The following is a 26,947-nucleotide window of genomic DNA, read 5'->3' on the forward strand; positions in this document are numbered from 1 at the left end:
TACGGTGATCGAGTGAGTGACCTCAACCGATGTAATAGAACTGGATTAGAAAATCCATAGACCAAACGTCTTCCACTTCCACCACTTCCACTTCCACTCCCACCAGACCACCAACCCCATCTGCACCTCCAGTCTCCAGATTACCAAAATTTGTCTCATCCCTCTCCTAATCACCCGGATTTGAACGCTAACAGATCCGCACTAATTATTACTTGAAGCAACGAACACGTTTAAGTCTCACCAAGGCAAGGCAACCTTCCATCCATCTCCAAATCGGAAAGGAGCGAAGCCGCGAGCTGAGAGAGACTCCATCTTGACCAACTTCAACCATGCTCCAATTAGGCTTTCAATTGCCCTCGTCATATCTTGCTCCCTCCCGGACCCTTTTAGGCCGGAGTGCCTTCCCGACGGCGAGGAGGAGGGGAGGTGCGAGCTTATTGTCTGTGAGGATCCGAAGAAGTCCGAGGTCAGTCTTGGGCGTGGAAAATTCTACCTCAGAGAGAATACGAAGACAGAGGAGAGAGGACAACGACTACGACGCGATAGTGATCGGGTCGGGCATCGGGGGGCTAGTGGCGGGAACGCAGCTTGCGGCAAAAGGGGCTAGGGTTCTTGTCTTGGAGAAGTATGTCATCCCTGGGGGTAGCTCCGGCTACTACGAACGGGACGGCTTCACCTTTGACGTTGGTTCCTCCGTCATGTTTGGTTTTAGTGACAAGGTCAGCTACCCCTTTCCGATAATGCTTTATCCAAACTTATGTTGTTATTATTTTTTTTATTTTTTCTTAACTTCTTTGGCACTTTTTGCCCCTTTGTTAATTTCTTTTTTCCATGTCTCAGGGCAACCTCAATTTGATTACACAATCATTGGCAGCAGTAGGCTACAAGATGCAGGTAGTACCTGATCCTACTACTGTTCACTTCCATCTACCAGGTGACCTCTCTGTTCGTGTGCATAGAGAATACGATGAGTTCATTACAGAACTTATTAGTAAGTTTCCGCATGAAAAAGAAGGTATCCTTAAGTTCTATGGCGAGTGTTGGAAGGTAGGTGTGGATGCTATATTACCATAATTTCGACGAACGTGCCCTTGTTCTTTTGTTAATGCTTTTCTCTATTTTTATTTGAATTATGTATGGACAGATCTTCAACGCACTAAACTCACTGGAGTTAAAGTCATTGGAGGAACCTTTATACCTTTTTGGGCAATTCTTCAAGAAGCCTGTGGAGTGCTTGACTCTGGGTAATATATCTTCACTTACTACAGAATCATAAGCACATAGATATAACAATGATCTCTTATATGTCTGACTTTCTATTAAGTTGTTATAATGGAAGTCAAAGAGCTTTCTGTCAATTTCATCTTTTTTTCCCCTGAAGATGATTCTTCTCTTCCTGCAGCTTATTATCTGCCACAGAATGCTGGAAACATAGCTCGGAAATTCATAAGAGATCCACAGTTACTGTCCTTCATAGATGCTGAGGTGTGAAGATGATGTGAATTATTGCTTTGTTTGAACACTATACGAGAAATTTCCTTATTTTTTGGAAGATATATTTTTCTTAAAGTTCATCTGTTTCCAAAAAGTACTCATTGAACTCGGGAATCAATTTTTTTTGTGATGCTGTCTCTGTAGTGTTTCATTGTAAGCACAGTCAATGCCTTGCAGACACCAATGATCAATGCAAGCATGGTGAGTTTCCTTAAGAACAGTTTGATTTCTCTGGCTTCAAATTTTTCACCAGTTATCTTTTTCTTGAATCACAACAGGTTTTGTGTGATAGACATTTTGGAGGGATCAATTATCCAGTCGGTGGTGTTGGTGGTATTGCAAAGTCTTTGGCGACTGGCCTGGTTGATAAGGGTAGTGAGATACGTTACAAGGCAAATGTGACTAATGTAATTCTTCAGCATGGAAGAGCTGTGAGTGCATCTTATATAGGTCAATCATTATTTATTTTTTTGGTGAATAATTGTTGTAAATTGAAATGGACATTAAAGGTGATGCTAACATGTCTCTCTTCATTTCTGATAGGTAGGGGTGAGGCTTTCAGATGGAAAGGAGTTCTTTGCCAGAACAGTGATATCAAATGCCACAAGATGGGATACATTTGGTAATGTTTCTATCAGACATTAAAATTTTACTCTCATTTGGCATAGGCGTTGTTCGGTCTTCTTAAACTTTCTGGTGCATTATATTAAATTTAATCTGCCTGTGACTTTATTTCTTCACTTTCTTGGTCACTTTAATGTTAATGCTTATTCTTTGTAAGTTCTTTCTCTGTAAGCTTCGTGTTTGTAAATTGTTCAGCTATGTGATACATCCTTTGCTTCTCAATGGAGTTCATTAATTAACAGTTATTAAAACTTACAGGGAAGCTTGTGAAAGTGGAAGATCTTCCGGAAGAGGAGAAAAACTTTCAGAAGAATTATGTTAAGGCACCATCCTTCCTTTCTATTCACATGGGAGTCAAGGCCTCAATTTTGCCTGCTGGTACTGATTGCCATCATTTCGTTCTTGAGGTACTTGGAAGCCTCCTACTGTTTAGTGAATCAAGTATGAAAGAGAAAACTAGTAATGAAAGGCACAAGCTCATTTGTTAACTATCATGGTATATGCAGGATGACTGGGCAAAGTTAGAAGAGCCTTATGGAAGCATTTTTTTGAGTATCCCTACTATTCTTGATTCATCCTTGGCTCCAGAAGGGCATCATATTCTTCATATTTTCACAACATCCAGCATAGAAGATTGGGAGGTGAAAAACTGTAAATTGTGTAGTACTTTAAGTCTTTAACAATTATCAGCTTTTCATAGATGAACATTTTATTAAATATGCTATTTGTAGTACTTTAACAATTATCAGCTTTTCATTGGGAGCTTGATCTTTCATACTGATGAAAGATTCTACTTACTGATTGGACTAGGGTGTTGGTAGGGAAAATTATGAGAAGAAAAAGGTGCTTGTGGCTGATGAAATCATAAGGAGGCTTGAAAATAAACTCTTTCCAGGTCTTCAAAGCTCCATAGTTCTTAAAGAGGTACCTAACTCATTCACATCAAAGTACAAAAGAATATTTAATTAGTCAAGAGTGTTGATGTTACTGTTCTTGATTTCCTGTTAAAGTTGCAACATGGCAAATGTGAAGTCATTATCTGCTTTGATCGTCATTCATTCTGAAAATAAGTTATATGAAATATTCAGATGCATTCCAACCCAGCCTAATCATTTCATACATGCTGAATACAAAAACAAGACAAACATTTCATTAGATGAGATCAGAAAAGGAACCTTCTGTATTTCACCCAGATCGGTACATTCATTGTATGTGTTCTGATTGAATAGTAAAGTTATGATTTCTTATTCAAAGTTGTTGATATCTTATTCCTGAATATCTAGTCTTAGATTGTTGCCGTTGTTAGAATCTAATGATGGTATAACTGGTAATGACAGATAGGCACCCCAAAAACTCATCGTAGATATCTTGCTCGTGATGATGGCACATATGGACCAATGCCACGTGGTATACCAAAAGGTTTAGTGGCAATGCCCTTCAATACAACGGTAAGTAAATTCAAGTGATGACCAGTATAATAATTTTCCTGAGAGAAGTAATACTACAAAACTTTGTATGGATAGAAGGTTCACTATACTGATCAGTGTTATGGGACTTGCAGGCTATAGACGGTCTCTATTGTGTTGGAGACAGTTGTTTTCCTGGACAAGGGGTCATCGCTGTAGCTTTTTCAGGAATCATGTGTGCACATAGAGTCGCTGCAGATATTGGTAATCAAATTTTTTCTACTTTTTAATGGCCAGAATGGAAACAAAATGCTTGGAACTTATATGATAACAGATATTGGTAATATAATAAGATTTTTTTTCTACTACTAAATTAACAGAAGGGGGAAAAAATGCCTAGAACTTGTATGGTAACAGATAACATTTGTAATCTACCATCTAAATCATGCCAAGGTTTGAACTCTTTACTTTTTCTGTGAAATAGACTTTCATCTGTATCAACATGAAAAGTTGTATGAAGTTTCTATAGATTGTTAGCTGTCAGTTCAATGGGAACTGATGGCCAAGTAGATGATTACTAGAGAATATAATTTTGTTTTGGATTATTTATCTGATTCCAGGTCTTGAAAAAAGATCCCCCATTTTAGATGCTGCTCTTCTTCGGCTGCTTGGGTGGTTGAGGACAATGGCATAAGAAAATGTTAAAGAGTTTCTCCAGTAGACATATATATTTCTCAGATGATGGTGAGCACTGGCATCTTACTTATGATCCACCTTCTTAAATGGTGACTTTTTAGAGGTTGCTGTTAATGTTCATCGTAATTAATTATTTTAGTATATGATGGCCATGTTGAAAACTGCTAAATATGTTTTGTTGTTAGGTCTTCTGGTATTGTCATCGCAGAGAGTCAAAGGTCAGTAAATTCCATGTTGATCTATGACATGGGAGTTATTTATACAGCCACGGGATTCATGTCATTTATCACATACTAGGAATTATTAGGTCTATTTTCCGAGCACGAATTGTGCTCTTGTAATTATGATATTTTATAACCCCCAAGTTAGCTTTACCGGGCCTTCAGGAGTTGTATAACATGTGTCATCATCTGATAACAAGAAAACTTTATGTTGTACTTACTGTGCAAATAGGCATTCTTTTCCTCGTAAGTAACAGCTCTGCTCTCTGTACATAATAAAATTCATGATTCTATTGGTAATTAGTGATACTCACCCCATTGGTCGAAGGCAATTACAGTTAGTTGTGTTTAATATTGGTGAGTTATTATTTTTTTTCTTCCTAGCATGGTCACTTTGTACTGTAGTAGTTCAGCTAACAATGCCTTGCCCTGTTAAGTGAAGAACGAAGACCATCTTTGACGATAACATGAACTGTGAGTCTGTGAGACCTGCTGGCTGGCTAGCTTTTGTATCTGCTGTCTGTCACAGCAGCTTGTTTGTAGTTGTTGTTATGTCGTATGTAGGGCAAGACCTTAAATCCTCTCTACATAATAATAATAATAATAATAATAATAATAAGACCGATAAGCTTTACAATCAAGTCGAAGATACCACCCTACACTACAAAAATATTAAAACAACAGTTTTTGCCTCCTTGCTAGAAAAAGTATGCGCACGAACTCTAGTCCGTGGGTGCATGCATGTCTAATTATGACATTAATGACAACTTGTGGAAGGAGATTGGATAGATGGTCTTTTCCTTTTTCTTTTTTCTTTCAAGTTAATTATTATATAGCTTTGTAAGTATCCAACGTATCCATCCCTTTGGGGTAGAGAGAGGCTGAGTGGCTTAGTGAGATAAAATCGGTCAGATGAATGGTCAAGCGCCCGTCCGAAGCTTCACCCTTCTCAAGGAAATGTATGCTAACAGGCGGTAACCGAAAACCATAGCAATCAAGGCGACGACTTCTCTAACGCCGTTATCAAGATGAGTGACGCCTAAAGCCGGTGGTGCATGACCGTACTGCACCTTCAATAGGAGTCTGTAGGTGTGGTAATTGAAGGATAGGTAGCGGATCCACGATATGAAAAAAGGAACGCTCTGCAATTTAATGAGTAGAGAATATATAAATTAATTCTCCATATATATATATATATGTGTGTGTGTGTGTGTGTGTGTGTGATTATGATGATATATCACAAATAGATGAGACAGACACGGGTACGTACGTTGCCACTGAAGCTACCTTATTACGTACCTTGACAAAGAAGCCGCCTGTGAGCATGAAGGTCATTATTGTGACAGAAGCTAGAGTTGTTGCTTTCTTGACGTCCATCAGAGTAGCCCCAATTGCTAATCCTAGTCCCTGATGATCACACGCATACATATATGTCATATACTGTCACTGTACAATGACCAATTAACATATGCATAACTGCTTCTGCATGCCTCAAAGACAAATGGAGATGCATGTGTACCTGAGCAGCGATGATGCTGAGGAAGACAATAAGCATGCTGAGGAAGAAGGATTCGCTTCTCTGCCTTAATCCTGCCATGAAGTAAACGATGAGCAGAAATATAATGGGTAGGAAGAGGTCTAGTGGCAAATCGCTGGTTGTCCTGGCCATGAAGTATGCACTCAGTTTGTACATGTCGACTGCTCGTTCCTTGTTCAACATGGCTCTTTCTTGAGGAAACGTGAAGATTGCTGTGAATACAGGGAAGAATCCCCAGAAGACAGAAATGAAGAACAGCAAGCCTGCCTGCAGAAGATAAACCATATCATGCACGCAGCTAATGACTTTCCCATCTGATCTTAATTACTTGCAGTACACTTGGAATGGAAAAATATTTGCATTTGCTCGAGGAGAAGAGATAGACTAAATGTTTGTTAATTGTACCTGATCTTGCAGACCCTTTTGGGTGCTAGTGCCAGAATGCCACCAGAGTAAGCCAAGGATTACTGCTGTTGCGATGACTTGGATGATTCTCATCCAGCTCAAGTAATCATGCCGCCTTTCCTTGAGTCCTCTACAGAATAGAATGGAGTACTGCTGCCACCAGCTTGCTCCCCATTCTCTCTTTGGTGATGACACCGTTGCCTTGAGATCTTCACTGATAAGCAGGGGCACAATAAGTTTTCTCTTCTCTTTGTCCGCAACTCGAGTCTCATAGGCCTCCACCAGGTACTGTTGCATTAATTTTCATCAAGCATCAGTGTTTTTTTTCTGAAATATTTTCCAATATTATTAGCTTAGTATATTGTATGTGTATATATAAAATCCCTTTATTCAAGAACTTTGCTGAAATGATCAGCACCTGCAATTCAGAGATCACTAAACTAATGATAGTGCATATTATATATATATATATATATACACACACTTCATAATTAATTAGGCTTAAACAGAAATGTGTAGTTACCTACCTCATGCACATCTTTTGGAGATGGCTTTTCATTCCGCGTGTCACTTGCTAAATTCTCTGTCTGCACTCTGTCTTCCAACTCTGAGGGTACGGAAACCTCATTAATATTGCCATTCGCAAGATCTAGCAGAAACTCTGCTGGATTCATGGCAATCAGTGGAGAACATCCAATGGATTGAAAATAAACCATGGCTTCTGATGCCTTCCCGAAGTATAACAAACTTCCTTTACCAAGAAGGATCAATTTATCAAACTTATGAAAGAGTCTGCTAGAAGGCTGATGAATTGTAGTTACCACTGTCTTCCCCGCCTGACATAAGGTCAAAATTTCAAATAAACTAGCTGACTCAAAACACTACGTAGAGAAGACTAGGACTGCGTGTTCTTAGGTTATGGTTATGCTGCCTTAGCTTACCTCAGCTATCTCATGCAACACCTGAACTATTCTTATTGCAGTAGTTGAATCCAAGCCAGAAGTGGGCTCATCAAGAAATAACAAAGAAGGGTTGATTATAATCTCATTCCCAATGCATACTCTTTTCCTCTCGCCACCTGAAACTCCTCGCACGAAAGATCCTCCTATCATCGTGTCTTGGCACCTTTGCAAGGACATATAAACCAATAATTTGTTAAGATCTAAAAGCATCGATCATTTAATTCAATAAAAAAAAAAAAAAAAAACTGATGGCAGAGGGATATATAGCTATCTCCTATCATTCAAAGCCCACCTTTTAGAAACATGTTTCCTCGATCTTCTATATATAACTGATGATTTCTAAGAAAAAATATTCAAAAAAACTGCCAACCAATGATGTGAATATCATTTATACCTCTCAAGCCCTAGTTCATAGATGACATCCATGGCCTTTTCTTCCTTCTGCTTCTTTGTCATTGTCTTGGGAAGTCGAAGAAGAGCTGCATAAGTTAATGTCTCTCTCACAGTAAGATGTGCAAACAGAACATCATCCTGGGTGACGAACCCTATCCTGCCAAGTATATGATGACATACTCTTTAATATATATATATAGATTGCTTTGATTTATAAGTAATAATATTTCCATTAGCAATGCCCAAGTAGAATGGTTTGCATCTCCATTACACTGATCAAAGTATCAAAATAACCCACAAAAGAGAGCAATCATAGACTACTACTAAAGCAAATTTCAGTGTCAGATACTGCTCTTCTTTTCCCTACTTACTTGGATATATAGAAACAAGTGGTTATGCCCTCTAAATAACTTCCTTGAAAAGTAAAGCAAAAAAATGGGCTTATTTAATAATTTTTTCGATTTGGCAATTACCTGCGCTTTAGAGACTTGTTATATGGCTCATCATTGTAAGTTACAGAACCTTCAACCGTGTTGCCACTAATTCTTCCGCCAAGGATGCTGAGAAGAGTTGTTTTACCACTTCCAGAAGGTCCCATTAAAGCCACCACCTCACCAGGATTTGCCGAACCTGAGATTCCAGTAAGTATATCTTTTTCAGTGGTAGTGGATACGCCTTTCAGGATGACTTTGAACTTAACCTCTGTAAACTGCAAGATCCATGACAGAACAATATTAATTATTCTTCCATCAGCTGTTTGTTAGCAAGATATCGTGTTTTGTCTTGCCAAACTTTTCTGAGAAGGAGATCAATTGCAAGTCTAAGACTAGTGTTGAAGAGACAGTAACATCTACTACAGTACTAGTCATCAGTCCATGGTCTGACCATCATCAGGCTAGTAGTAGAACAAAAATATTTATCATCTGGAATAGCTCTTTCATGTCAATTTGTTTGACAAATGAAACGATAAAAAGTTAATCCATTGCAGGAAATTAAAGATAGTACCTCTAACGCTTGATGATTACCTTGAGATAAATTGGCAAGGTTGGTTCTGTGATTAGCCTTTTCCGTGTGATGCCAGATTCAGGATCTATTGCTGCATGCATGACATGTAGTTAGTTGTCCCATATCATTAGAATCAAACAGAAAAGTATGTAAAGAAAATATGTGATTAGCTGTTTGAGTTTTTTTTTTTTTTTTTTTAACTTTTAACTAGTGTTTTACATTGTTCTCTGATTAATTATCTTATGTAATTAATCTTGAGGGGATCATGGGCTTACGACTTTCACCGTCGCTGAATGCATCCTGAGCAATAATATCTTCAGGAGGAGCGGTGAAGCCAGTGAAAGAGAAGGAGAATCCTAAGCTGGCACTGGAGGCTCGGCTGAGGGCTGCGCCGCTGCTGACTTCCTCCAAGTCAAGCTTCAGCTGTGCACTCCTCGACTTCCTTATATGTTGGTGGCTCCCTTTCTTCCCGGGAGAGCTCCCCAATTTCTTCCCAAAGCTCGACTTGCGAGATAAGGAGGACTGTGTTCCATTGTTCATCTCCATGCTCACTACAGTCTCAGCAGATGCAGTGCGGCTCAGGGACTGCGTTGCTGCTGAACCCACCGTTTCCAATTGCTCCGACTTTGTCCTGCTCATTCCACTGACCCCTCCTCCTGCTGCTGTTGAATCCATACCTATATCAATCAAAATTGCCAAATTAAAACATTAATGTGTTAGCAGTACTCCAAGGCGAAGGAAATTAATTTCCAGCTCTGATACTAATTGCTTAAAATTAAGAAGATAAGCACTAGAATGGTTCATAGCTAGACCCTCTTTAATTTCTCTCTAATACTTTTTCTTCTTCTTCTTTTATATTTCAAAGCAAGTAGACGATCCACCCTTCCCTTTAGACTTGAGAATCACTAGAGGCTTCTGAATATAAGAAAAGAGAAAAAAAAAACTATGCATCGATCTAACCACCAGCACGTGCCCCACATACAGTCCATGATGCCGATGCTTTCTTGTAGAGAGAGAGAGAGAGAGAGAGAGAGAGAGAGAGAGAGAGAGAGAGAGAGCGATCTACTCGCGGTGATGCATCTGTTGTAACTGAATATCGGGTAATTCAATCTCTAGTTCTATCCAATTTCATGAATTGGACTTCCAAAATGCCTAGATTCGATATCTCCATATAGTTATCACTGAAACTTTTTTTCAAGATTTTTCCACTGTGGTATCGATTTACAAAAGATAGACTCAAATCATTTTTCTTTTGTAAACTTTTCTTTACTTTCACAATGAGATCAACCTGTGAATAATTAATGAAGGTGCAACAAACAAACTATCGACTAATTTTATTTCTGAATGAGCCGAGGATAATAGGCAGTATACGAAAATAGAAATTAATTTTTTTTTTTAAAAAAAAAAACAGAAAGAGGGCGACCAAGTCGCCAACTTAGTCTCTTTAATTTCTGTGTTGCTATACATGGTGCGTGGCAACAACTAATTATTATAAAGGGAAAAAAAAGAAGTAAAATGAGGTAGTTAAAATATATAAGGGAATACGATTTAAATATTATAATTAAGGAGAAGAGGTTGTTAGATTAGTACGCACCTTAGCATGTGGGGGGAGACGGAGAAGAAAATAATTAGGACTAGTGATCACAGGCTGAAGAAGAAGAAGAAGAAGAAGAAGAAGAAGAAGAAGAAGAGAAATGAATGAAAGGTGATGGATGGAGAAATGAAAGGCCACCTCAGTGCCACCAATTAATGTGGTTGCTCCTTCCCTCCCTCCTCGGTCCCTCCCTCCCTCCCGTTATAAAGATGCCACCTCCTACACAATTTAGCTTCACGACGTCGTGTGCTCGAGGGAACTCCAGTGTTATGTTTACGCAAATGCCCCTAGTATAATTCCAAGTTCCCGCCTGCCCTCCACCCCCCTCGCTTTTTTGTCACACGTGAGACTATCTGTATGTGTGTTAACTTCTTCTCCTCTCGTATGGTACCTCTGATGTTTACGTTTTTTTTATTTAAAAAATACCTCTGATATTAACTCAGCTTTTTATAATTGTATCAGTTAAATTAATACTATATATATATATATATATATATATATATTATGGATGGTACGTGCAAATGTGCCTTAAATATTGATTAGTACCAACATGGATATACAATAGCTAGTTAATTAAAAGGTAAAAGAGTCCGATAAATATGGAACTAATTAAAGAAGGGGAGGCACATGCTGAAAGGATATTGTAACAGAATGGTTCCTCTCAGCCCACACTTTTGTTGATATTATGCAATAATTAGGGTAGCTTAGAGTGATGGCTTCGTGATTGATCTCTGTCTGATGTAGACACAACTAATGGGTTACTCAACGACCAGGAACACGATTAAAACAAGACAAACTAATAATAATAATAATAATAAGATCACAAATAAACATGATACCGGAACTTAATCAAGCAGAGATGGCTATCATGACAGACGAAATTTGCCATCAAAGAAACTAAGCCCAGTTGATGCTAGTTTAATTTCAGATGTAGCAATCTCTCATGACATGAAATATATGTTATCAGCATTAATTCGTCTGAGGTATAGTTGTGTTTACACATGTAGATTATGAAGCACGCACCATGGACATCGATCTAGTAGTCTAGTTAGGCTTCAATTGGCCAAAAGTAAAGTCTGTACTGACGTCTATCTATAGTACTATTTTCTTAGTGACTCTTTGGATGGCCGACAGCAGTCCTTGCTCTCCATTCACACTTCCATAGCTAATTGAGAAATAGAATAAGGGGGTGGGTGGATTGGCCCACGCCGACGCCGACGCCCATCCCCACCCAAAACACAAATCTCTTCACCTGAACATGGGACATTAATCTAATTAACCAACCTTATCCGTACTTGCAAAAGAGACTCTTCAACAGAGCAAAGTGCTCTTCTGAGGATTCTTTTGTTTTTTTTTTAATGCTCACAAACATTGGAAATGATTTCTCATACTCATCGTACACATTGGTGTCACATAACACTTGAAATAATAAATAAACTCGTACCTTTTCTTGTCCTTTCTTTCAGCAATTAATTGCTTTTAATTTCTGTCCACCACCTATTTCTGCTGTAACATATGAAGTATATAATTACTTGTACGTGTACGTCCATGTTGCATGATATACATACATACACACACATATATATATATATACACTAAGAACTTTATTTCCTTTTACGGAGTATCTCTTGGAATTAACGAAGCCTCATAGTATATTACGCCATATATTACGTCAGTGTGACGCTTTGTTACACCTTAGGTACGTAGAATCTTCAGACCACCATAACATGGTTCAAATGGTGGGACTCAAATTGCGACTCCGTCATTTAATTCGGGTCCACCAATCAAGATAAAGACAGGTAAACTTATCCCACTATTGAATTTCTAGCGGACACGCGGTTGATTTCCTCAGCGAGTGAAAGGTAGCTGTTTGAGCTTCACTGTCTGATGTAAGAATACAAACTACAACTTTTCAAATACCTGGAAAAGCAAAAAAGTAGAGTTCTCTGTTAATCTTCACAAAACCATGCAAATTAATTTTCTGGCAATAGCATACATATATATATTTCATAGGCTGAGGATGATGTATTGCACAATGAGATCTTCAGTTAGATTTGATATCAACCTTCTGACAAGGGAACAAGATGGAGACAAGCAGCGTATTAGCTTGGATTTGCAGCACTGACACTGCTCCATCCAAATTAAGCTCACACAGTGCAAATAATCCTCCTGCCTGCAGCATAATTTATTTGTCAGCCTTAAATGTCATTTAATTATTCAATTCACCATTTCCCCAAAACTAGGAACGACGCTCATCGCGCTTCTCAAAAGAAGGAAAAAGTTGTTGAAAAAGAGCTTTCAGGTAGCAGATTGCCAGTTAATCTGATGACGACAACCTTGATTGTCATAATCCTTGTATCTGTCTGGACTTCTATGGCTTGAAGACGGTTTGGAGGTGTACAGAATTCTAAAGGGCTATTCGCTGATATGGAGCACAATAATGGACTAACATACAAGTGTACATTTCCACTGGTGCACATTAATAATATTGCACAACTTGGAAAAGGAAGTAGCTAAATGTGCTGACAAATATTTGCAGCAATCAAAATTTAATGGTCCATCAGCAGCAACCTTCTGAACAGTTAGCGAACTCTTTTGTATACCTCACAGATTGGAAAGTACGGTTTCTATTTTTTTTCTTTCTTTTTCTTAAATTTAAAAAAAAAAAGAAAAAAAAAGAGAGGAAGATTCAGTTCACAAAGTCTGTTGCACAATGCACATTGAAGAAGATTTATTAAGAAAATATTTAAGAAGGAACTCAGAAGTCGTAAACATAGTACTAGAAGCAATTTATCCTTTACTGACCTGATATTGTGTGAGCAGAAAGATTTAATCATGCCAACAAATGTGCCACGTCCTGGACAACTGTCCCTATATTGTCCAATCCTGATCATCATGTTTACATTAATCAACCTAGGTAGGCCCTTCGGATGATACAAGGAAATTGTGCACCAAGAGGAGAAGATATTGTGGTTCGAAAATCCGTAAATTGAAGCTATTGAGCATGTCATTCAGGGTAAGATGGTGATGTATAAAAGAAGCATAAACAATACATGCAATCACAAGCATCGTATGCACATATCACAGTTCTTAGTCTGTACAAATTACTGTGTATACGAGCACGATAATAAACTATAAAAAACAGAATTCCATCTTATATAGCAAAATCAAAGAAATTCCATATATAGTGAGATAATACACTTGTTTTAATTTGGTTTAATAACGACAAACACACGCTACGAAAAAAAGGTATGAAGAAAGATCTACTCATAAGATTACTGTCCTCCGGTACATTTTACAATGATTAAATGAAGCAATAGATATACTTCTTCTGCTCAGCCTTCTCACCTCTGCAACTGTACATTGATATCAATTTTAACATAGCCCAGAACTCTATTAGGTGAACTGCTCCTGCTGATAAAAGTCAATAGCATCATCATCATCCACTTCTTATCGGTTCAAACAAAATGGTTCATAACAAGTGGAGGAATTTTTCATGCATGTGTAACAGGATATCGGAATGACAATCAACTTTGTAAAGCAATGAAAAAAGTGGAAAGTTGTTCTAATCAAGAAAATGGGCTCTGCGACTCTGTCTGGCAATTTTCAGGATCCGGCTCATAGGTCGGCCCAGCGAACGGCTCGGAATCGACCAGAGTCCGATCATCCGGATCCATGGGCGGAGTCAAGACGCGCATCCGAGAAAGCGGTGATTGAAATTTTCTTTGAGAAAGGACCAGTCACTCTCACACGGGACAGAGGATACAAAGCATCCACATCTCTTCAGGATCATTATGGAGAGAGTATATCTGGTTTTTGAGAATAGTGAGAGTAGCAAATTGTTGTACAAAGAGGCATTGTTAGGGTTTGGTCAATCGGAAGAAAAACTGAGAAAGGAGAGGAGACCGAGGGTTTCACCACCATCTTGGAAGATCGAGGGTCCGGAAGGTGTTTTAGGTGCAGTGGTCGCCATCACTGGGCGGTGCACTGTCGGAATAGCGTCCTGCGCTATAAGTACGAAAATTTTGGGAACGGGCGAGAGACTACAGAATGGGGCAAGAAACCCAAAATTTCATGGGTGATGGTAAATGTTGCGGGCCTCGGAGGAGATGCGCAAAAATGAATTCAGTCCGAAATTCTGTATTGTGGTTATCTTGACTCAAGGATGGATATCTACAAACAACTTGGAGCTGGTAACGGATTCCATGTGGTCTCAGGGCCACGACTGGCGAGCTCGTACAATTTCACAAAAGGAATATCTGGTGGACTTCTCTTCTGTGCAGAGGATGGAGGAGGTTTTGAGGTTGCGAGAAATTGATATTGGGATACTGATAATGAGTTTCTCAACATGGCGAAAGTATTCCAAGATGGTGGAAGAAGGAACCAGTATGCGTTAGAATCTCAAGTATTCCTTTACAATGTTGGGATTACATTCATTTTAAGGTTATGGTGGATGAACAAACTAGTAAGAAGATATACTTGAAGTATGCTCAGTTAAGAGTCCTTGTTAAGGATATTGCTAACATTCCAGTTAGAATAATGATGATCATTGAAGGCATAATTTGACTTTCCTGTGAATTAGAGTGTTCGGATAAAAAATAACTGAACCAGAGAAAGTGTACCAGTGGATGAGGAAAAAAAAATCTATATATAGTCCCGATCAAAGTAGCAAGAAACATGGAGGAAACTACCTAAAGTTGACTGAGAAGGAAGAGAATTATATTGAAGAGGAGATGCTGGAACAAAAGTGGCTCAATGAGAAAAATCAGGAGTGGCAAATGACATTATATTCATAGGAAAATGCTTTGGAGGCAGAGCCACTACAAGCACAAGGTCCAGAAATTAAAAAGTACATGAGGAAAAAACAGAGTTCATCACCAAAAATTCCTACAAAGAGAAGCATTAGGAAATAGGGGTTCAGGAGCAAAAGGTACATGATAGAATTGCTGAAGCTGGGAGGACAAAAACTTTGGAACAAGCAAAAAGGAGAACTAACCCAGGTAATGATCCTTTATAAAGTGTCTAAGTTTCTCATAATTTTCTGAAAATAATCCATTTATGCAATGTCTAAGCAAAATTTCTACAAATATGTGTGGAGTATTTTTGGGAAGCTCCTTGAGAGAGCAAGAGGAAAATTTGAAAATTTTGAAAACCCTCAATAGGGATAGAGCAGAAAAATATATTGAGTCTTTTTTGCAGAAGAAAGCAAAGGTGATACCCTGAACATTAGAGGTTTGAGGGGCAGTGAAAAAAAGAGAAGAGTCAAGGAGATAATTAGCCGAGAGTATCTAGAATTTTTTTCGCTTGCAGGAAACAAAGGAGGTCATGAGTGACTATATGCTTAAAAGTCTGAGAGGGGGTCGAATAACCTTTTGAGATTATCTACCGGCCTCTGGGCTTTCTGGAGGGATGCTGATGGGTATAAATGAAAACATCCTGGAGGTGCTGGACTGTGTGCAACATAGGTATTCAATGGCTATGCATGTCAGAAGAAAGACAAAGATGAGGATTAGGTGTTGATAATTGTGTATGGACCTCAAACTTGGGCAGAAAAAAAGATTTTGTGAGAGGGAATGATTCATCTAAAGAAATGGAAAGGGGAAAGGAGGAATATTAGTATTGACTTTAATGCAACTAGATATACAAAAAAACAAGAAAAAACCTCTGGTAGTAGAGAAATGAAAAGATTTAATAGGGTGATAGGGCAAGAAATTTACTTGGCATAATATGAGGAAGCAACATGTGTTAGCTCCTAGATAGAGTCATTGTAACAAATGACGATGACTAGATGTTCTCTAGATCAGCTGTTATAGCACCATCTAGAATTTTCTCTAATCATATTCCTCTATTGGTAGATACAAGTAAGATTGAACAAAAAAAAAATATCTTCAGACTAAAACACTGCTGGATCTGTAAATAGGAGTTTGAAGATCTAGTGAAAAAGTGGTGACACTCTCCTAAGGGAGTTCAGCCTTGGATATTTGGTTTTCAAAAATAAAAAAAGTGCATCAAGGTTTGAGAGGTTGGAGCAAGAATATAAAAAACTAAGATTTAGAATCGTTAAAAGCTGTAGATGATGAAGCAAGTTTGGGAACCATACAAACTAGGAGAGAATGACAGGATAAATCTAGGAAAGCCTCATAGGGCCTGAGATCTTGCAAGCTGTGAACGAAATGGCTGATAATAAGGCTCCGAGGCCTGATGACTTTACCGTGAAGTTCTATCATAAATTCTGGGAGTTGATCAAAGATTATTTGATGAGAATATTCAGGGGCCTGTATGATGATCATGGTGGTCTGTATAGACTGAACTATGCGACGTTAGTACTAATTCTAAAGAATAGTGGAACTGAAAAGATAGAACAGTATATACCTATCAGCCTATTAAATTGTAGTTATAAGATTGTTATTAAAGTTTTAACTTTTAGGCTATGGAAGGTGATAGGGGATTTGATTGAAGAATACCATAGTGTTTTTATCAAACAGGGATACATTTTGGACAGTATGGTTTGTGTGCATGAGATTATTTTTGGGATTAAAAAGTCTAAAGAAGAGGGGTTACTATTAAAGGTGAATTTTGAAAAGGCCTATAATAAAGTTAAAGTGTGATTTTCTTTTAGATGCGCTGAAGTGGAGAAGATTTTCTAAAAATAGATAAATTGGGTGATGTTGGTAGTTACAACTAGGTACTCATTTGTCCTTTTTAATGGGGAGTTGGGCAAGTACTTTAGATGTCGGACAGACGGTAAGTACTTTAGATGTCTGACGGACCCAAGACAAGGAGATCCGCTGTCTCCTTATTTATTCGTGTTGATTGTTGATAGGCTTTGCTTGATGATTGATCAGGCTAAGATAGTTGGTTTATTGACATGTTTGGACAATGATGTTAAGTCGAAGGGAGTTATAATTTACAATATACTGATGATACCCTGATCTTTTTAAAGGTTGATGAACATGAAGTGGGAGTGCTAAAATTTAATCTTTATTGTTTTAAAGCAGTGTCAAGCTTAAGATCAATTTCAATAAATGTTTGTTTGTTTATTTAGGGAAGAGATAAGGTATGGAGAAGTTTGCGAACTTATTAAATTGCAAAGTTGAGGAGTTACCAACAAAGTATCTTAGGCTTCCACTCTATGATAGTAAGCTGAGAAAGTGTGATTGACTTTCAGTCATTGATAAAATAAATAAATGGCTTGCGGGTTGGGAAAAAATTTATTCAATTTAGGGGGAAGAATAGTGCGTATAAATTCAGTACTGAGTACTAAAGTGGGTTAAGTCAAAAATTGACAAATTGAGAAGAAACTTCTTGTGGAGAGGCAATGAGGAGACGAGGAAAGGATATGCTTTAGTAAAGTGGAAAAAAGTTTGTAAGAGCAAAAACTGGGAGGGATAGGGCTTCTTGATTTTACAGACATGAATAGAGCTCTACTGGCTAAGTGGTGGTAGAGGTTGCTCCAATCTAAGAATAATTTGTGAGCTGATGTTGTAATGCAAAAGTACTATAGAAGGGTAAAGGCTGAGTTTTTTTTTTCCAGATTACCAGCTCTAATAGAATTTCACCTTTTGGAAAGGTGTGTTGCACACCAATAAAATCTTTTAAAGCAAGTCCTGCTTTGGAGGTTCATATGGATGAAAAACTAAGGTTTTGGCAAGACATTTGGTGCAGTGATTATACTATGGCAACCAACTTTCCAAGTCGTTTTGCTATTGCTTGGGATGATAAGGTAACTGTTAGAGATATGTGGAATGGGAATATGTGGAACCTAAAGTACCAAAAAAACCTAACTGAGCTACAGCAAAATGAAGATAGAATAAAGTAAGGCTTGCAAGCAATGGAGTATATACAGTTAAATCTTTATATAGATTCCTAAATCATGGTGGAATCATTTTCATTCTCTTCCAAAAATTTGGAAGTTAAAGGTGCTGTTGAAAGTGTGGGTTTTCTTGTGATTGATGTGTCAGAACAAAATTTTAATAAAAGACAATTTTAAAAGACAATGGTGGAGTGAAAATACTACTTGTGTCTTTTGTTTTAAGGAGGAATCAATAGATCACCTTTTTGTGAGATGCAAATTTGTTCAGTAAATTGCTAAAAGGGTTATATCTACGGTGGGTCTTGGCGCTGGACCTAAGCATGCCAGGGATTGGTTTTGTTCTATGAGGTCCAGAAAGGAGATAAATAAATGGCTTGTTATTTGTGTTGCGACTTTGATTGGAATGTGTGGTTGAAAAGAAATAGCCAAATTTTGACTGATAAATCTAGAATCCGGAAAGATATTCAACACAAAGTAACCTTGTTGTTCCTTTGTTAGGCAGGGCTGTAGGGAGAGGAAGTGACAAAGAAAGCGAGGAAAATGGTTCAACATATGGATTTGGAGATTCTGGACTAATTTGAAAGTGCTAGTTACTGTTGCTACTTGTTTAGATCTTCTTTTGGACTGTTTCCTGTTTACATTGCATGTAGGTGTATTTTGATACTGTGTGGTGGATGTTGTTGGATAAGCATTGGTGGGTTTTGTTTTGTGTTTCTTGGTGATACCCCTAGTTTGTTTGCTATTTTTTTTGTTTACAGTTGTGATATAATGTTAGGGGGATATGCGATGCTGCTAAGCACGATGAATGTGTCTTCATATGTTCTAGTTGTAGTTTGGATGACTGTTTTAATGTTTCAATGAAACAGGGGATTGCCTATTGCCGAAAAAATAAGACAAAAGTGGAATATTCACAAATTTCATTGTGATGATCAGGCTCAATGGTTTCAATAAAAACTTACTGTTAATAAAGACTAATGGAACGTTGCAACTAGAAAAGCTATTGGTACAAAATAGCATCTATTATCTGCTAACAAAGGTCAAGGAGTGATGGTAATTTTTAGTTTGAAGCCATCAAAATGCAATACAGTCGGCTAAACCCTTGTGCCACTATGTATCAGAACATTAAATATCTCTGAGAGATGAAAACTAACAGATGAGAAATTCTTTTCTTACTAATATGCTGGTTCATACATGAGAAGAATCACATTCCTGTGGAACTTAGTAAAAAGATGTTAAAGAAGATTTCGGAAGAGTTCCACTTCCTTCACGTCTCAGCTGTTAACTGTCTCCAAAAGAAAACTTGAATCCTCCCGTGTTGGCATCAGTGACAGATTCCCAGAAAGTCAGCCTTTTCTTCTGGGTCATCTTCTGCTGGGCTTCGAATTCCAGCTGATTAATTGTTCCAGGAAAAGCAGCATCAATGGCACTCCTGAATTTCTCATATAGGTTGACCCTATCTTCAGTACCAGAGACAAGCTCACTTGCATTAGGTCTACCGAGGAAATCCAAAACATTCAATAAGTTCCTCCTATAAGAGAAAGCATCGAAAACTGTAATCAGCACAACAACCAAATGCTAGATACTCAACATGGAAGCGTCACTCAAAATTAAGTCGAGATATACATGTAGTGATAAATATCTCCTATACAAACAGTGTCGCACAGTTCAAGGAATATGGATGTAGTACATGCAGTCCATGAATATCTCTTATACAAACTATGTTGCACAATTGAAGTAAAATGGATGTAGTACATGCAGTCCACAAATATCTCTTATACAAATTATGTTGCACGCAAGGAAAATGGATGTAGTACATGCAGTCCATAAATGTCTCTTGTACAAATTATGTCGCACAATTCAAGGAAAATAGATGCAGTACTAGTCGACTGCATGACATAGTCACACACACACACACACACACAATTCAAGGAAAATAGATGCAGTACTAGTCGACTGCATGACATAGTCACACACACTAGAAAACAGTATGATTTTGAACCAACTAACCTATAATGCGAGAATGAAACAGATGCTTAAGTAAGACAGCATTTACAAAATTCTTCTTCAAAATTAGTTAGCAAGATAATAATGCTGGTTCGTCTTCTTCAAGAGGCAGCGATACCACATATTGTACAAGAGATTGGTTACAAGATTAACACGACCAAGGGAAAAATGGTTTAACGGTTCCGTTTAGATAAGGACAACATTCTACCATATGTTCCAGTAGATTGCAATATATGAATAATGTAAGATGTAATCTCAATTTGAATATACAGAAAAGGTCCTGACTTTTGGAGAAGATATAAACACCGCATAAGTGCCAAAGAAAGACATAGGTGCATAGTACAGCAAAGTTGCACCTCGTTCCGTGGAACAAGGAAAATGTGGAAGTTTACTCTATCTGTTAATAATATTCATCAGAATAACAGATAGAAAGTTCTATCGATCATTTTCATTTTCACTAGACAACAACATAACTTTAGAAGTTGTCAATACAGCAAGTATAGAAAAACTCACCTGCTCACATAGTTCTGAGTAATAGCAATGGAGTCCTCGAGGTTGATCACCAAATGCCACCACCCATTGGGCACAAAGACCACCTCGCCTGCCATGCTTACACATTCTATAGGTCTCGTTTTCGATGTCCTACATGCTCCATAGAAGTTCATGAACCACTCCATGATGGATACAGGGCAGGCAACCTCAGCCCCATCAGGACTCGGGTGGACGCCGGGCGGAACAACCTCTGGTGGAAACATCACCCACTTCTTCGATCCCTTGATCACCGCATTCCAGGCAGATGTAGAATTTGGGTCGACATGGAAGGACGAGCCTGACCCAGCCGGCCCAATGATGATCCACCGATAGTCGGGCCTTTCGTTGCCCAGAACAGAAAAGAGATCCTCCCTGAAGTATATGGGAACTTCGTAGTCAGAATCCAGCTCGGGCACCTTCTCCGCAAACTTGGAGTCGAAGAGATAGAGCGGCCGTTCCTCCTTAGTGGCGTCGGCGTACTGGAAGTATCGCTCGATCGTCATCTGCACAGGCCCCACGGAGAACTGGACGTCACCGCAAACTCGGAGCAGGTGCTCGCTGCTCCACTTGTGCATGGCCGGCCAGCTATCCAGGCAGCCCTCGAGCAGCACCGGCTTGTTGGGCTCCTCGAAACAAGTCACGAAGTCGTCGATCGAGATCCCACGCCTTCTCTGGATGTTGTCCCGCTGGAGCCACTCGGGCTTCATCTCCATATTGGCGCAGAGCCAGCTCTGGAAGAGGTAGTCCGAGTAGAAGTTCCTGATGTTGAGGACGAAAGGCACCGAAACCGAACGGAAAGGGTTACATAGAAGCTTAGCGGCGGAAATGTAGGTGGATCTCCAAGACTCAGTGAAAAAGAAGTCGCCTTTAAATTCGTCGAGGACGAGATTTCGCCAAAGAGGCTCGTGGCTGGAGAAGACGTACAAGGATTTGCTCACTAGGGAGAGGACACCCAAATCCCTCGCGCGGAGGAGGGCGAGGACGTCGAGGAGGAGCTCGTCGGAGAGGACACGAAGGGTGCCGAGGCCAGGGTCGCGGATATTGGAGGAGGGGTCTAGGAGGAGGAGGTTGCCGAGGGGTTGGATGAAGTGATTCCCCGACGAGGGCGACGATTTGAGCTTAAACCCTAATTCTTCTTCTTCTTCTTCTTCTTCGAATTCATCGTACTCGCCTCGTTGCAGTCCATCGACGCGTGCTACAGATTGGGTTGTGGGAGATGATCCATGTTTGGATCCGGCGATTGCTCTCCTCTTCTTGTTAATGTTAAGCTGCTGCTGCTTCTTCTTCTTATTATTCTTCTTCTGCTTCCTTTTGATGGGAATGGGAGAGATGAGACTGTGGAAAGCGCTCGGCATCTGCTATCTCGAAGGATGCCGGAGACGAGGTTTTGCTTTGTATGGATTTATTTGTATCGTAGTTTTATTAGGGTTGCAAGAGGGATTGCCTTAAACGGGCTGGGCCTAGAGTTCCTGAAATTGGCCCACTATCTAAAGAGAATTTGTGGTTTATCCGGCCGATTAAGCCTAGTAAAAAAGTACTACCTTGAGGAGGCGCCATGTCGAGGCCAACCGCCTACATCCATCAACAAGATACTAAATCCCAACCAACAATAACACTGCTGACATAGCGGAAGAAATGTAGTTTTGATAGGCAAATCACTACAACTGCTTCAGCGCTTATAGAAAAACAACCGGAGATTGAAGACCATTGAAGATCAATCTTCTTCGCTTATAGAAAAACAAAAACAAAAACAAAAAAGACCAAGCAATGACCCAATTCAGTTGCCTTTTACGTGGACATCTTTTATTAGATGGCAATACAAAGAATATTTTAAGTGGGGTGGGTCGCAGAGGAAAACATAAAATTACATGAACAATGGTATTTCCAACTTTCAACTCCGATGCTGCAAGAGAATCCACACAAGGATGCAACAAGTTCTTCCATCGGAAATGTAAAGGAACACCAATTTCAGATCGCAAATAATTGTTGAAGAGGAAGCTCTTTTGGCACCATTATCATCCATCCTCTATTATGTTCTTGTGAGAAATCTCCGATGCCTTGCACGGGTAGACTTGTCTAGAAGCAGCAATAAGCCAACATTGTTGCCTGATAGCCCAATAGGATACCTGTTCAAAGCAACATTTGAAATATCATTGAGCCCCTGAAAATTGAAATAACAACACACAAATGCAACCGACTGGCCAAGATGCAACACTTACTTGATTCGAGATGACTTCTTTCTCCATAAAACAACTGAAGTGATCCACTGAGAAGAAAAAGGCAAAAAAAAAAAGAGAGCAAGAATTAAGGCAAACATTTGATATACACACTAAGGAAAATATCACTTCAGGCGAACCCAAACCATTTCCCGTAGCTTTAATTGGGTAGCACTGTGAAAATTGCCAAGCTGATCTATGGTAGGGCTCAATGCATGGGTCCGAATAGGTTTACTAGAGGCACACATAGATAGATATAGGCAAATAACATAACCGCTAGATGATGTACAGTTAATGGAGGAAATTCTAAACGATCATAGAGAATGCTGAAACTGAGTGAAATAAGCAGTGTCTATATAGTAGTAGGGTATAATATATATATATATATATATATATATATATATATATATATATATATATATATATATATATATATATATCATGGCTGAGATACCTGGGGATACCCCGATTACTACCAGACATCTTTCACAAATAGCAATTAATATATCCTAAAGAGATTGCATATAACAAAATTAACAATCTAACTTCACAAAAGCTCAACAGTTCAAATGCTAGTAGCGAATCAATCAGAAAACCTAGCAACGATAGGAGGAAGTCATCATCTGCCTACGATAAAGTTGAGACTCCTAGATACTGACAGACAAGAAAGATCCAAACATAGTATATATCAGACTTCATACAGAGGGAAGAATTATCAATCAATGTTAACACATATCAACATTATGAGATGGAGTAATTGCCTAGTCAATTATACTGTTTTGTAATTGCACATACAAAACAAGCTTGATAATCTGAGTTTGTCTTAAGTGTAACAAAATAAGGTCAATAAACAATAAACTAATAAAATCAAGGAATTGAGATTAGTTGTACAATTTTTTTAATGCATATCTAAGACACTCAGATCCTATACTGGTTACCATTTAACAAAAAAGTTGTCCTTGGAATGCACAAGTCACAGAAATGAGCTTCCAGACTTCTCAAATCCTTTTACAGGCTATAGATCCGTCTAGTGTAACCAACTCATTAGACCACCTACTACAACTAACATCGTAATTAAATGATGCTACCATACGTATGCTACTTGAAATAGGCGATTAACTTACATCGTGATTTACTGATGAGCGTTTCCATTTGAAAATTATTCAGAAAACTTGAATTGCAATTTATTAGAATTTGCATTCTTTCTTTCTTAGCATTCACTCAAAAGAGAGATTAAAGAGTTTCACCAAAGTTCTGTTTTAAATTCAGTTTCTCTGCAACTGAAAGTAACACTTGTTATTTGCATGTCTAACAAATACTTCCACAACTCTCTTGATGGTTAAAATTTTTTATCAACAAGAAATCTATGGTTGACAACAAATCAACTGTTCATATCCTCTGTTATTTACTAGAAGTTAAAAGAAGCATAGCCTACAGAAAAAGAATACAGGACATGAATTACCCATTAGGCTTTTTTTTTTTCATCGTGAACGCATTTTCTAGTCTAGTAGTCTAATCGAGATGTTGGAACAAGCGTCAGTACCAAAGAAATTACCTTCATCACAGACATTGCAGAGAATTTCTTGATAAAAGATGCCCTTTTCACAACTTTCTTTTCAGGTGCAACCTCCTTACAGAGTTGCTGCGCAATCTCCTTCAGCAACACCATCTGTGCTTTATCCGTGCCCATAGAAATGATGGCCTGCCTCATGGACTCTCTATCAGCCTCAAGCATTTGCAACCTCATGTACAGCTTCTTTATCTCTTCCTCATCGACTCTGCCTGCATCACACTTGCTTCCAGACTCCCTAGGCGTGCTTGCATAGTCGTCGCACATCCCGACAGTCGCCCCATGCACGGCGTCGATTGTGTACACCCTATCGCTCAGGTCATCCCTTCGGCCACCATCAGATGCACGGTCCAATGTCACCGGGGATTCATCTCCCTTATTGTATTCCATTACTGGATCTCCCCGAAACAGGAAAGGACCGGAGCCAGAGCCATAGCTATCGGTGGAGAACTTCCTCAGATGCCTTGGACGGCGTGGGGATTGGCCGACAACTCCCTTCTCCACGGCGTTGCTGAAGCGGCTGCTGCTGGGGTTCCTCTCAAGCTGATAGATGCGCTGCTCCAGCTTCTGGAAGTGTTCTCGCGGGGTCTCCCCAAATGGATACTTGTCTGCGGTGTCATCCATGGAATCCACATCGCCCGGCGGAATGACACACCTTAATGGAGGGTAGTTGAAGGCCGGTAGGTCGAAGCTTTGGTTGACATTGCCGGCGCCTGCCTCGGGAGTCTGGGGCTCGGATGGTGGATTAGGATTGTTGGAGTCGACAATTCCGTAACTGAGGAGGCGGTACTTGTAAGCCTGAACCTCGCAGGAGAGGGATTGGATAGCCTGCTCGCGCTTGAAGAGGAGGTCTTCGAGAGTGGCGATCTCCTGCTGGTCGTGGGCCATCTTCTCCTCCGCGAAGCGTTTGAATTGGCGGGCGTCCATCAAAGCCTCCGCCTTTTCGCGCTGGAGGCGGAGGATCATCGACATGGCTTCGCTGGCGGCGGTGGCGGCCGCATTGCGCTCCGCCTCCAGCTCGGAGTAGAGGTCCTGCATTGACTGCTGGTGACTGCCCAGGGCCTCACGAAGGGCAGCCGCCTCGTTCTCGATCTCCACCCGAGCCACGCCTTCGACGGCTGACGTGGCCACCGACAACGCGGGCTCGATTCGCCTCTCTTCTTTCTCGTCTTCCTCATCGACGTCATCGTCATCATCGTCCTCGTGCTCCTTGTGCAGCTTTCTCTTCAGGGAGCGGCGCCATGCGGAGGAAGGAGCGCCGCAACAGAGGCAGGAGCAGGAGCACGTGCGCCGCAGAGAGAGCGGGAGAGGAGGGGGTTCTTCGCCGGGATCCATGGATCGCTCGGGAGAATCCAAGAGAGAAGGAGAAGGAGAATTATCGAACAACCCTTTGCTTCCACACTTGGATCCGCCTCTTGGCTCTGCCGTCTCCTCCTCCTCCTCCTCCTCTTCCTCTTCCGCAGCGATTCTCGCCCTTTGGAGATCGAGAGGGGGCGAGAGATAAGGAAGGAAAGAGGGAGGGGAGAATTGACAGCGAGAATGACAGCGAGGAATTATCTTTTTTGGTAATCGAGGCGGGAGGAGGGTTCGAAATTTTCGAAACCCTAGCAGCGGAGGAGGAGGAGGAGGAGATGATAACAAAATACAAATAAATAAAAATAAATGGGAAAAATAAAATCAAGATTTCCTCCACCGCCCCCCAACTCCAGCCAGTCTGTTACGAACATCTTGATTTGGTATTTAATGCAATAAACGTACAAATAGAAATTCATTAATTACAATATAGAGCTATTTATTAGTATTTTCCTCGATTTCGGAAGGGTGGATGGATCGACGGCGTAGGTTTCGAAGAGAAGAGAAGAGGAAGAAGGGGTGGGGGGTGGTCGAGGTTGCACCAGGCGCTACGGGGAAGGAGAAAACGCGTCGTCGTTAATACCGAAACACCCGCGATTTGAACGTTTTAAAACCTCCCACGTCAATATGCCTGTTCATGTACGTGACGGTTGGACGGTTTGCATGTGTTGCATGATCAAAATGTCAAACGATTTACCCGCCAAATGGGCTTGTATTCTTTTCTTTACTTAGGTTATATTTCATTTCATAATATGTATAGAAATCTAAATAAGATTTATAGACTGCTTATTAATAATTCTTATTATTCTAAAATATTGAAAGATCAAAAGAATTTATTTTCTTTGAATTTTTTTTGGATATGAACTATTAAAAATATCTTATTAGACTTATTTCGTTAGGGTTGCGTACTAAAAGAAAAGTTTAGTTGTTATTATATACTCAAAAAAAATTAAAAAAAATTCAACGGATCATTATAAAAAAAAATTCAAAGAGTAAAAAAAGAATTATTTATTTTTACTTGCTTACCATCGTTCTATATAAGCAACACACACACGTAACAAGTTGCTAAGTGATTGAGATGAAAAAAAAAAAGAAAAAAGTAGAATGTGCCATACAGGGGTTG

General features: G+C 39.5%; 4 protein-coding genes across 5 annotated transcripts; 1 reads left to right on the forward strand and 3 right to left on the reverse strand.

Annotated features, from left to right (window-relative positions):
- The first annotated feature begins 20 nt into the window (after positions 1–20).
- LOC140777408 (prolycopene isomerase, chloroplastic) lies at positions 21–4,744 on the forward strand. 2 transcript variants are annotated; one of them, XR_012107016.1, is made up of 14 exons: positions 21–719; positions 841–1,047; positions 1,145–1,244; positions 1,403–1,485; positions 1,639–1,695; positions 1,773–1,925; positions 2,038–2,116; positions 2,377–2,525; positions 2,625–2,759; positions 2,929–3,042; positions 3,456–3,566; positions 3,680–3,788; positions 4,145–4,268; positions 4,406–4,744. XR_012107016.1 is itself a non-coding variant. In XM_073121494.1 (13 exons), the coding sequence occupies exons 1-13, from the start codon at positions 330–332 to the stop codon at positions 4,216–4,218; spliced, it is 1,761 nt and encodes a 586-aa protein (XP_072977595.1). In that variant the 5' UTR covers positions 21–329; the 3' UTR covers positions 4,219–4,744. The 2 variants fall into 2 exon arrangements, 1 of the variants encoding a protein (XP_072977595.1); XM_073121494.1 differs by having other exon boundaries at positions 4,145–4,744.
- A 289-nt stretch (positions 4,745–5,033) lies between these two features.
- On the reverse strand, positions 5,034–10,505 carry LOC140777407 (ABC transporter G family member 22-like). Its single transcript, XM_073121493.1, has 11 exons — positions 10,338–10,505; positions 9,019–9,420; positions 8,764–8,834; positions 8,212–8,447; positions 7,740–7,895; positions 7,325–7,508; positions 6,911–7,219; positions 6,384–6,671; positions 5,961–6,245; positions 5,741–5,848; positions 5,034–5,583 (listed from the first exon to the last, which is right to left on the reverse strand). The coding sequence occupies exons 2-11, from the start codon at positions 9,416–9,418 to the stop codon at positions 5,362–5,364; spliced, it is 2,259 nt and encodes a 752-aa protein (XP_072977594.1). The 5' UTR covers positions 9,419–9,420; positions 10,338–10,505; the 3' UTR covers positions 5,034–5,361.
- Positions 10,506–19,055: 8,550 nt separating this feature from the next.
- On the reverse strand, positions 19,056–22,103 carry LOC140777574 (arginine-specific demethylase JMJ22). Its single transcript, XM_073121780.1, has 2 exons — positions 20,668–22,103; positions 19,056–19,678 (listed from the first exon to the last, which is right to left on the reverse strand). The coding sequence occupies exons 1-2, from the start codon at positions 22,038–22,040 to the stop codon at positions 19,429–19,431; spliced, it is 1,623 nt and encodes a 540-aa protein (XP_072977881.1). The 5' UTR covers positions 22,041–22,103; the 3' UTR covers positions 19,056–19,428.
- Positions 22,104–22,382: 279 nt separating this feature from the next.
- On the reverse strand, positions 22,383–26,524 carry LOC140777575 (myosin-binding protein 7). Its single transcript, XM_073121781.1, has 3 exons — positions 24,457–26,524; positions 22,905–22,951; positions 22,383–22,811 (listed from the first exon to the last, which is right to left on the reverse strand). Exons 1-3 carry the CDS (start codon positions 25,804–25,806, stop codon positions 22,715–22,717), a joined length of 1,494 nt encoding a protein of 497 aa, XP_072977882.1. The 5' UTR covers positions 25,807–26,524; the 3' UTR covers positions 22,383–22,714.
- Positions 26,525–26,947: the final 423 nt, after the last annotated feature.

This window comes from Typha angustifolia, chromosome 15, assembly GCF_048772165.1.
Source record: "Typha angustifolia cultivar Huaian chromosome 15, ASM4877216v1, whole genome shotgun sequence".
In the NCBI taxonomy this organism is placed as follows: Eukaryota; Viridiplantae; Streptophyta; class Magnoliopsida; order Poales; family Typhaceae; genus Typha; species Typha angustifolia.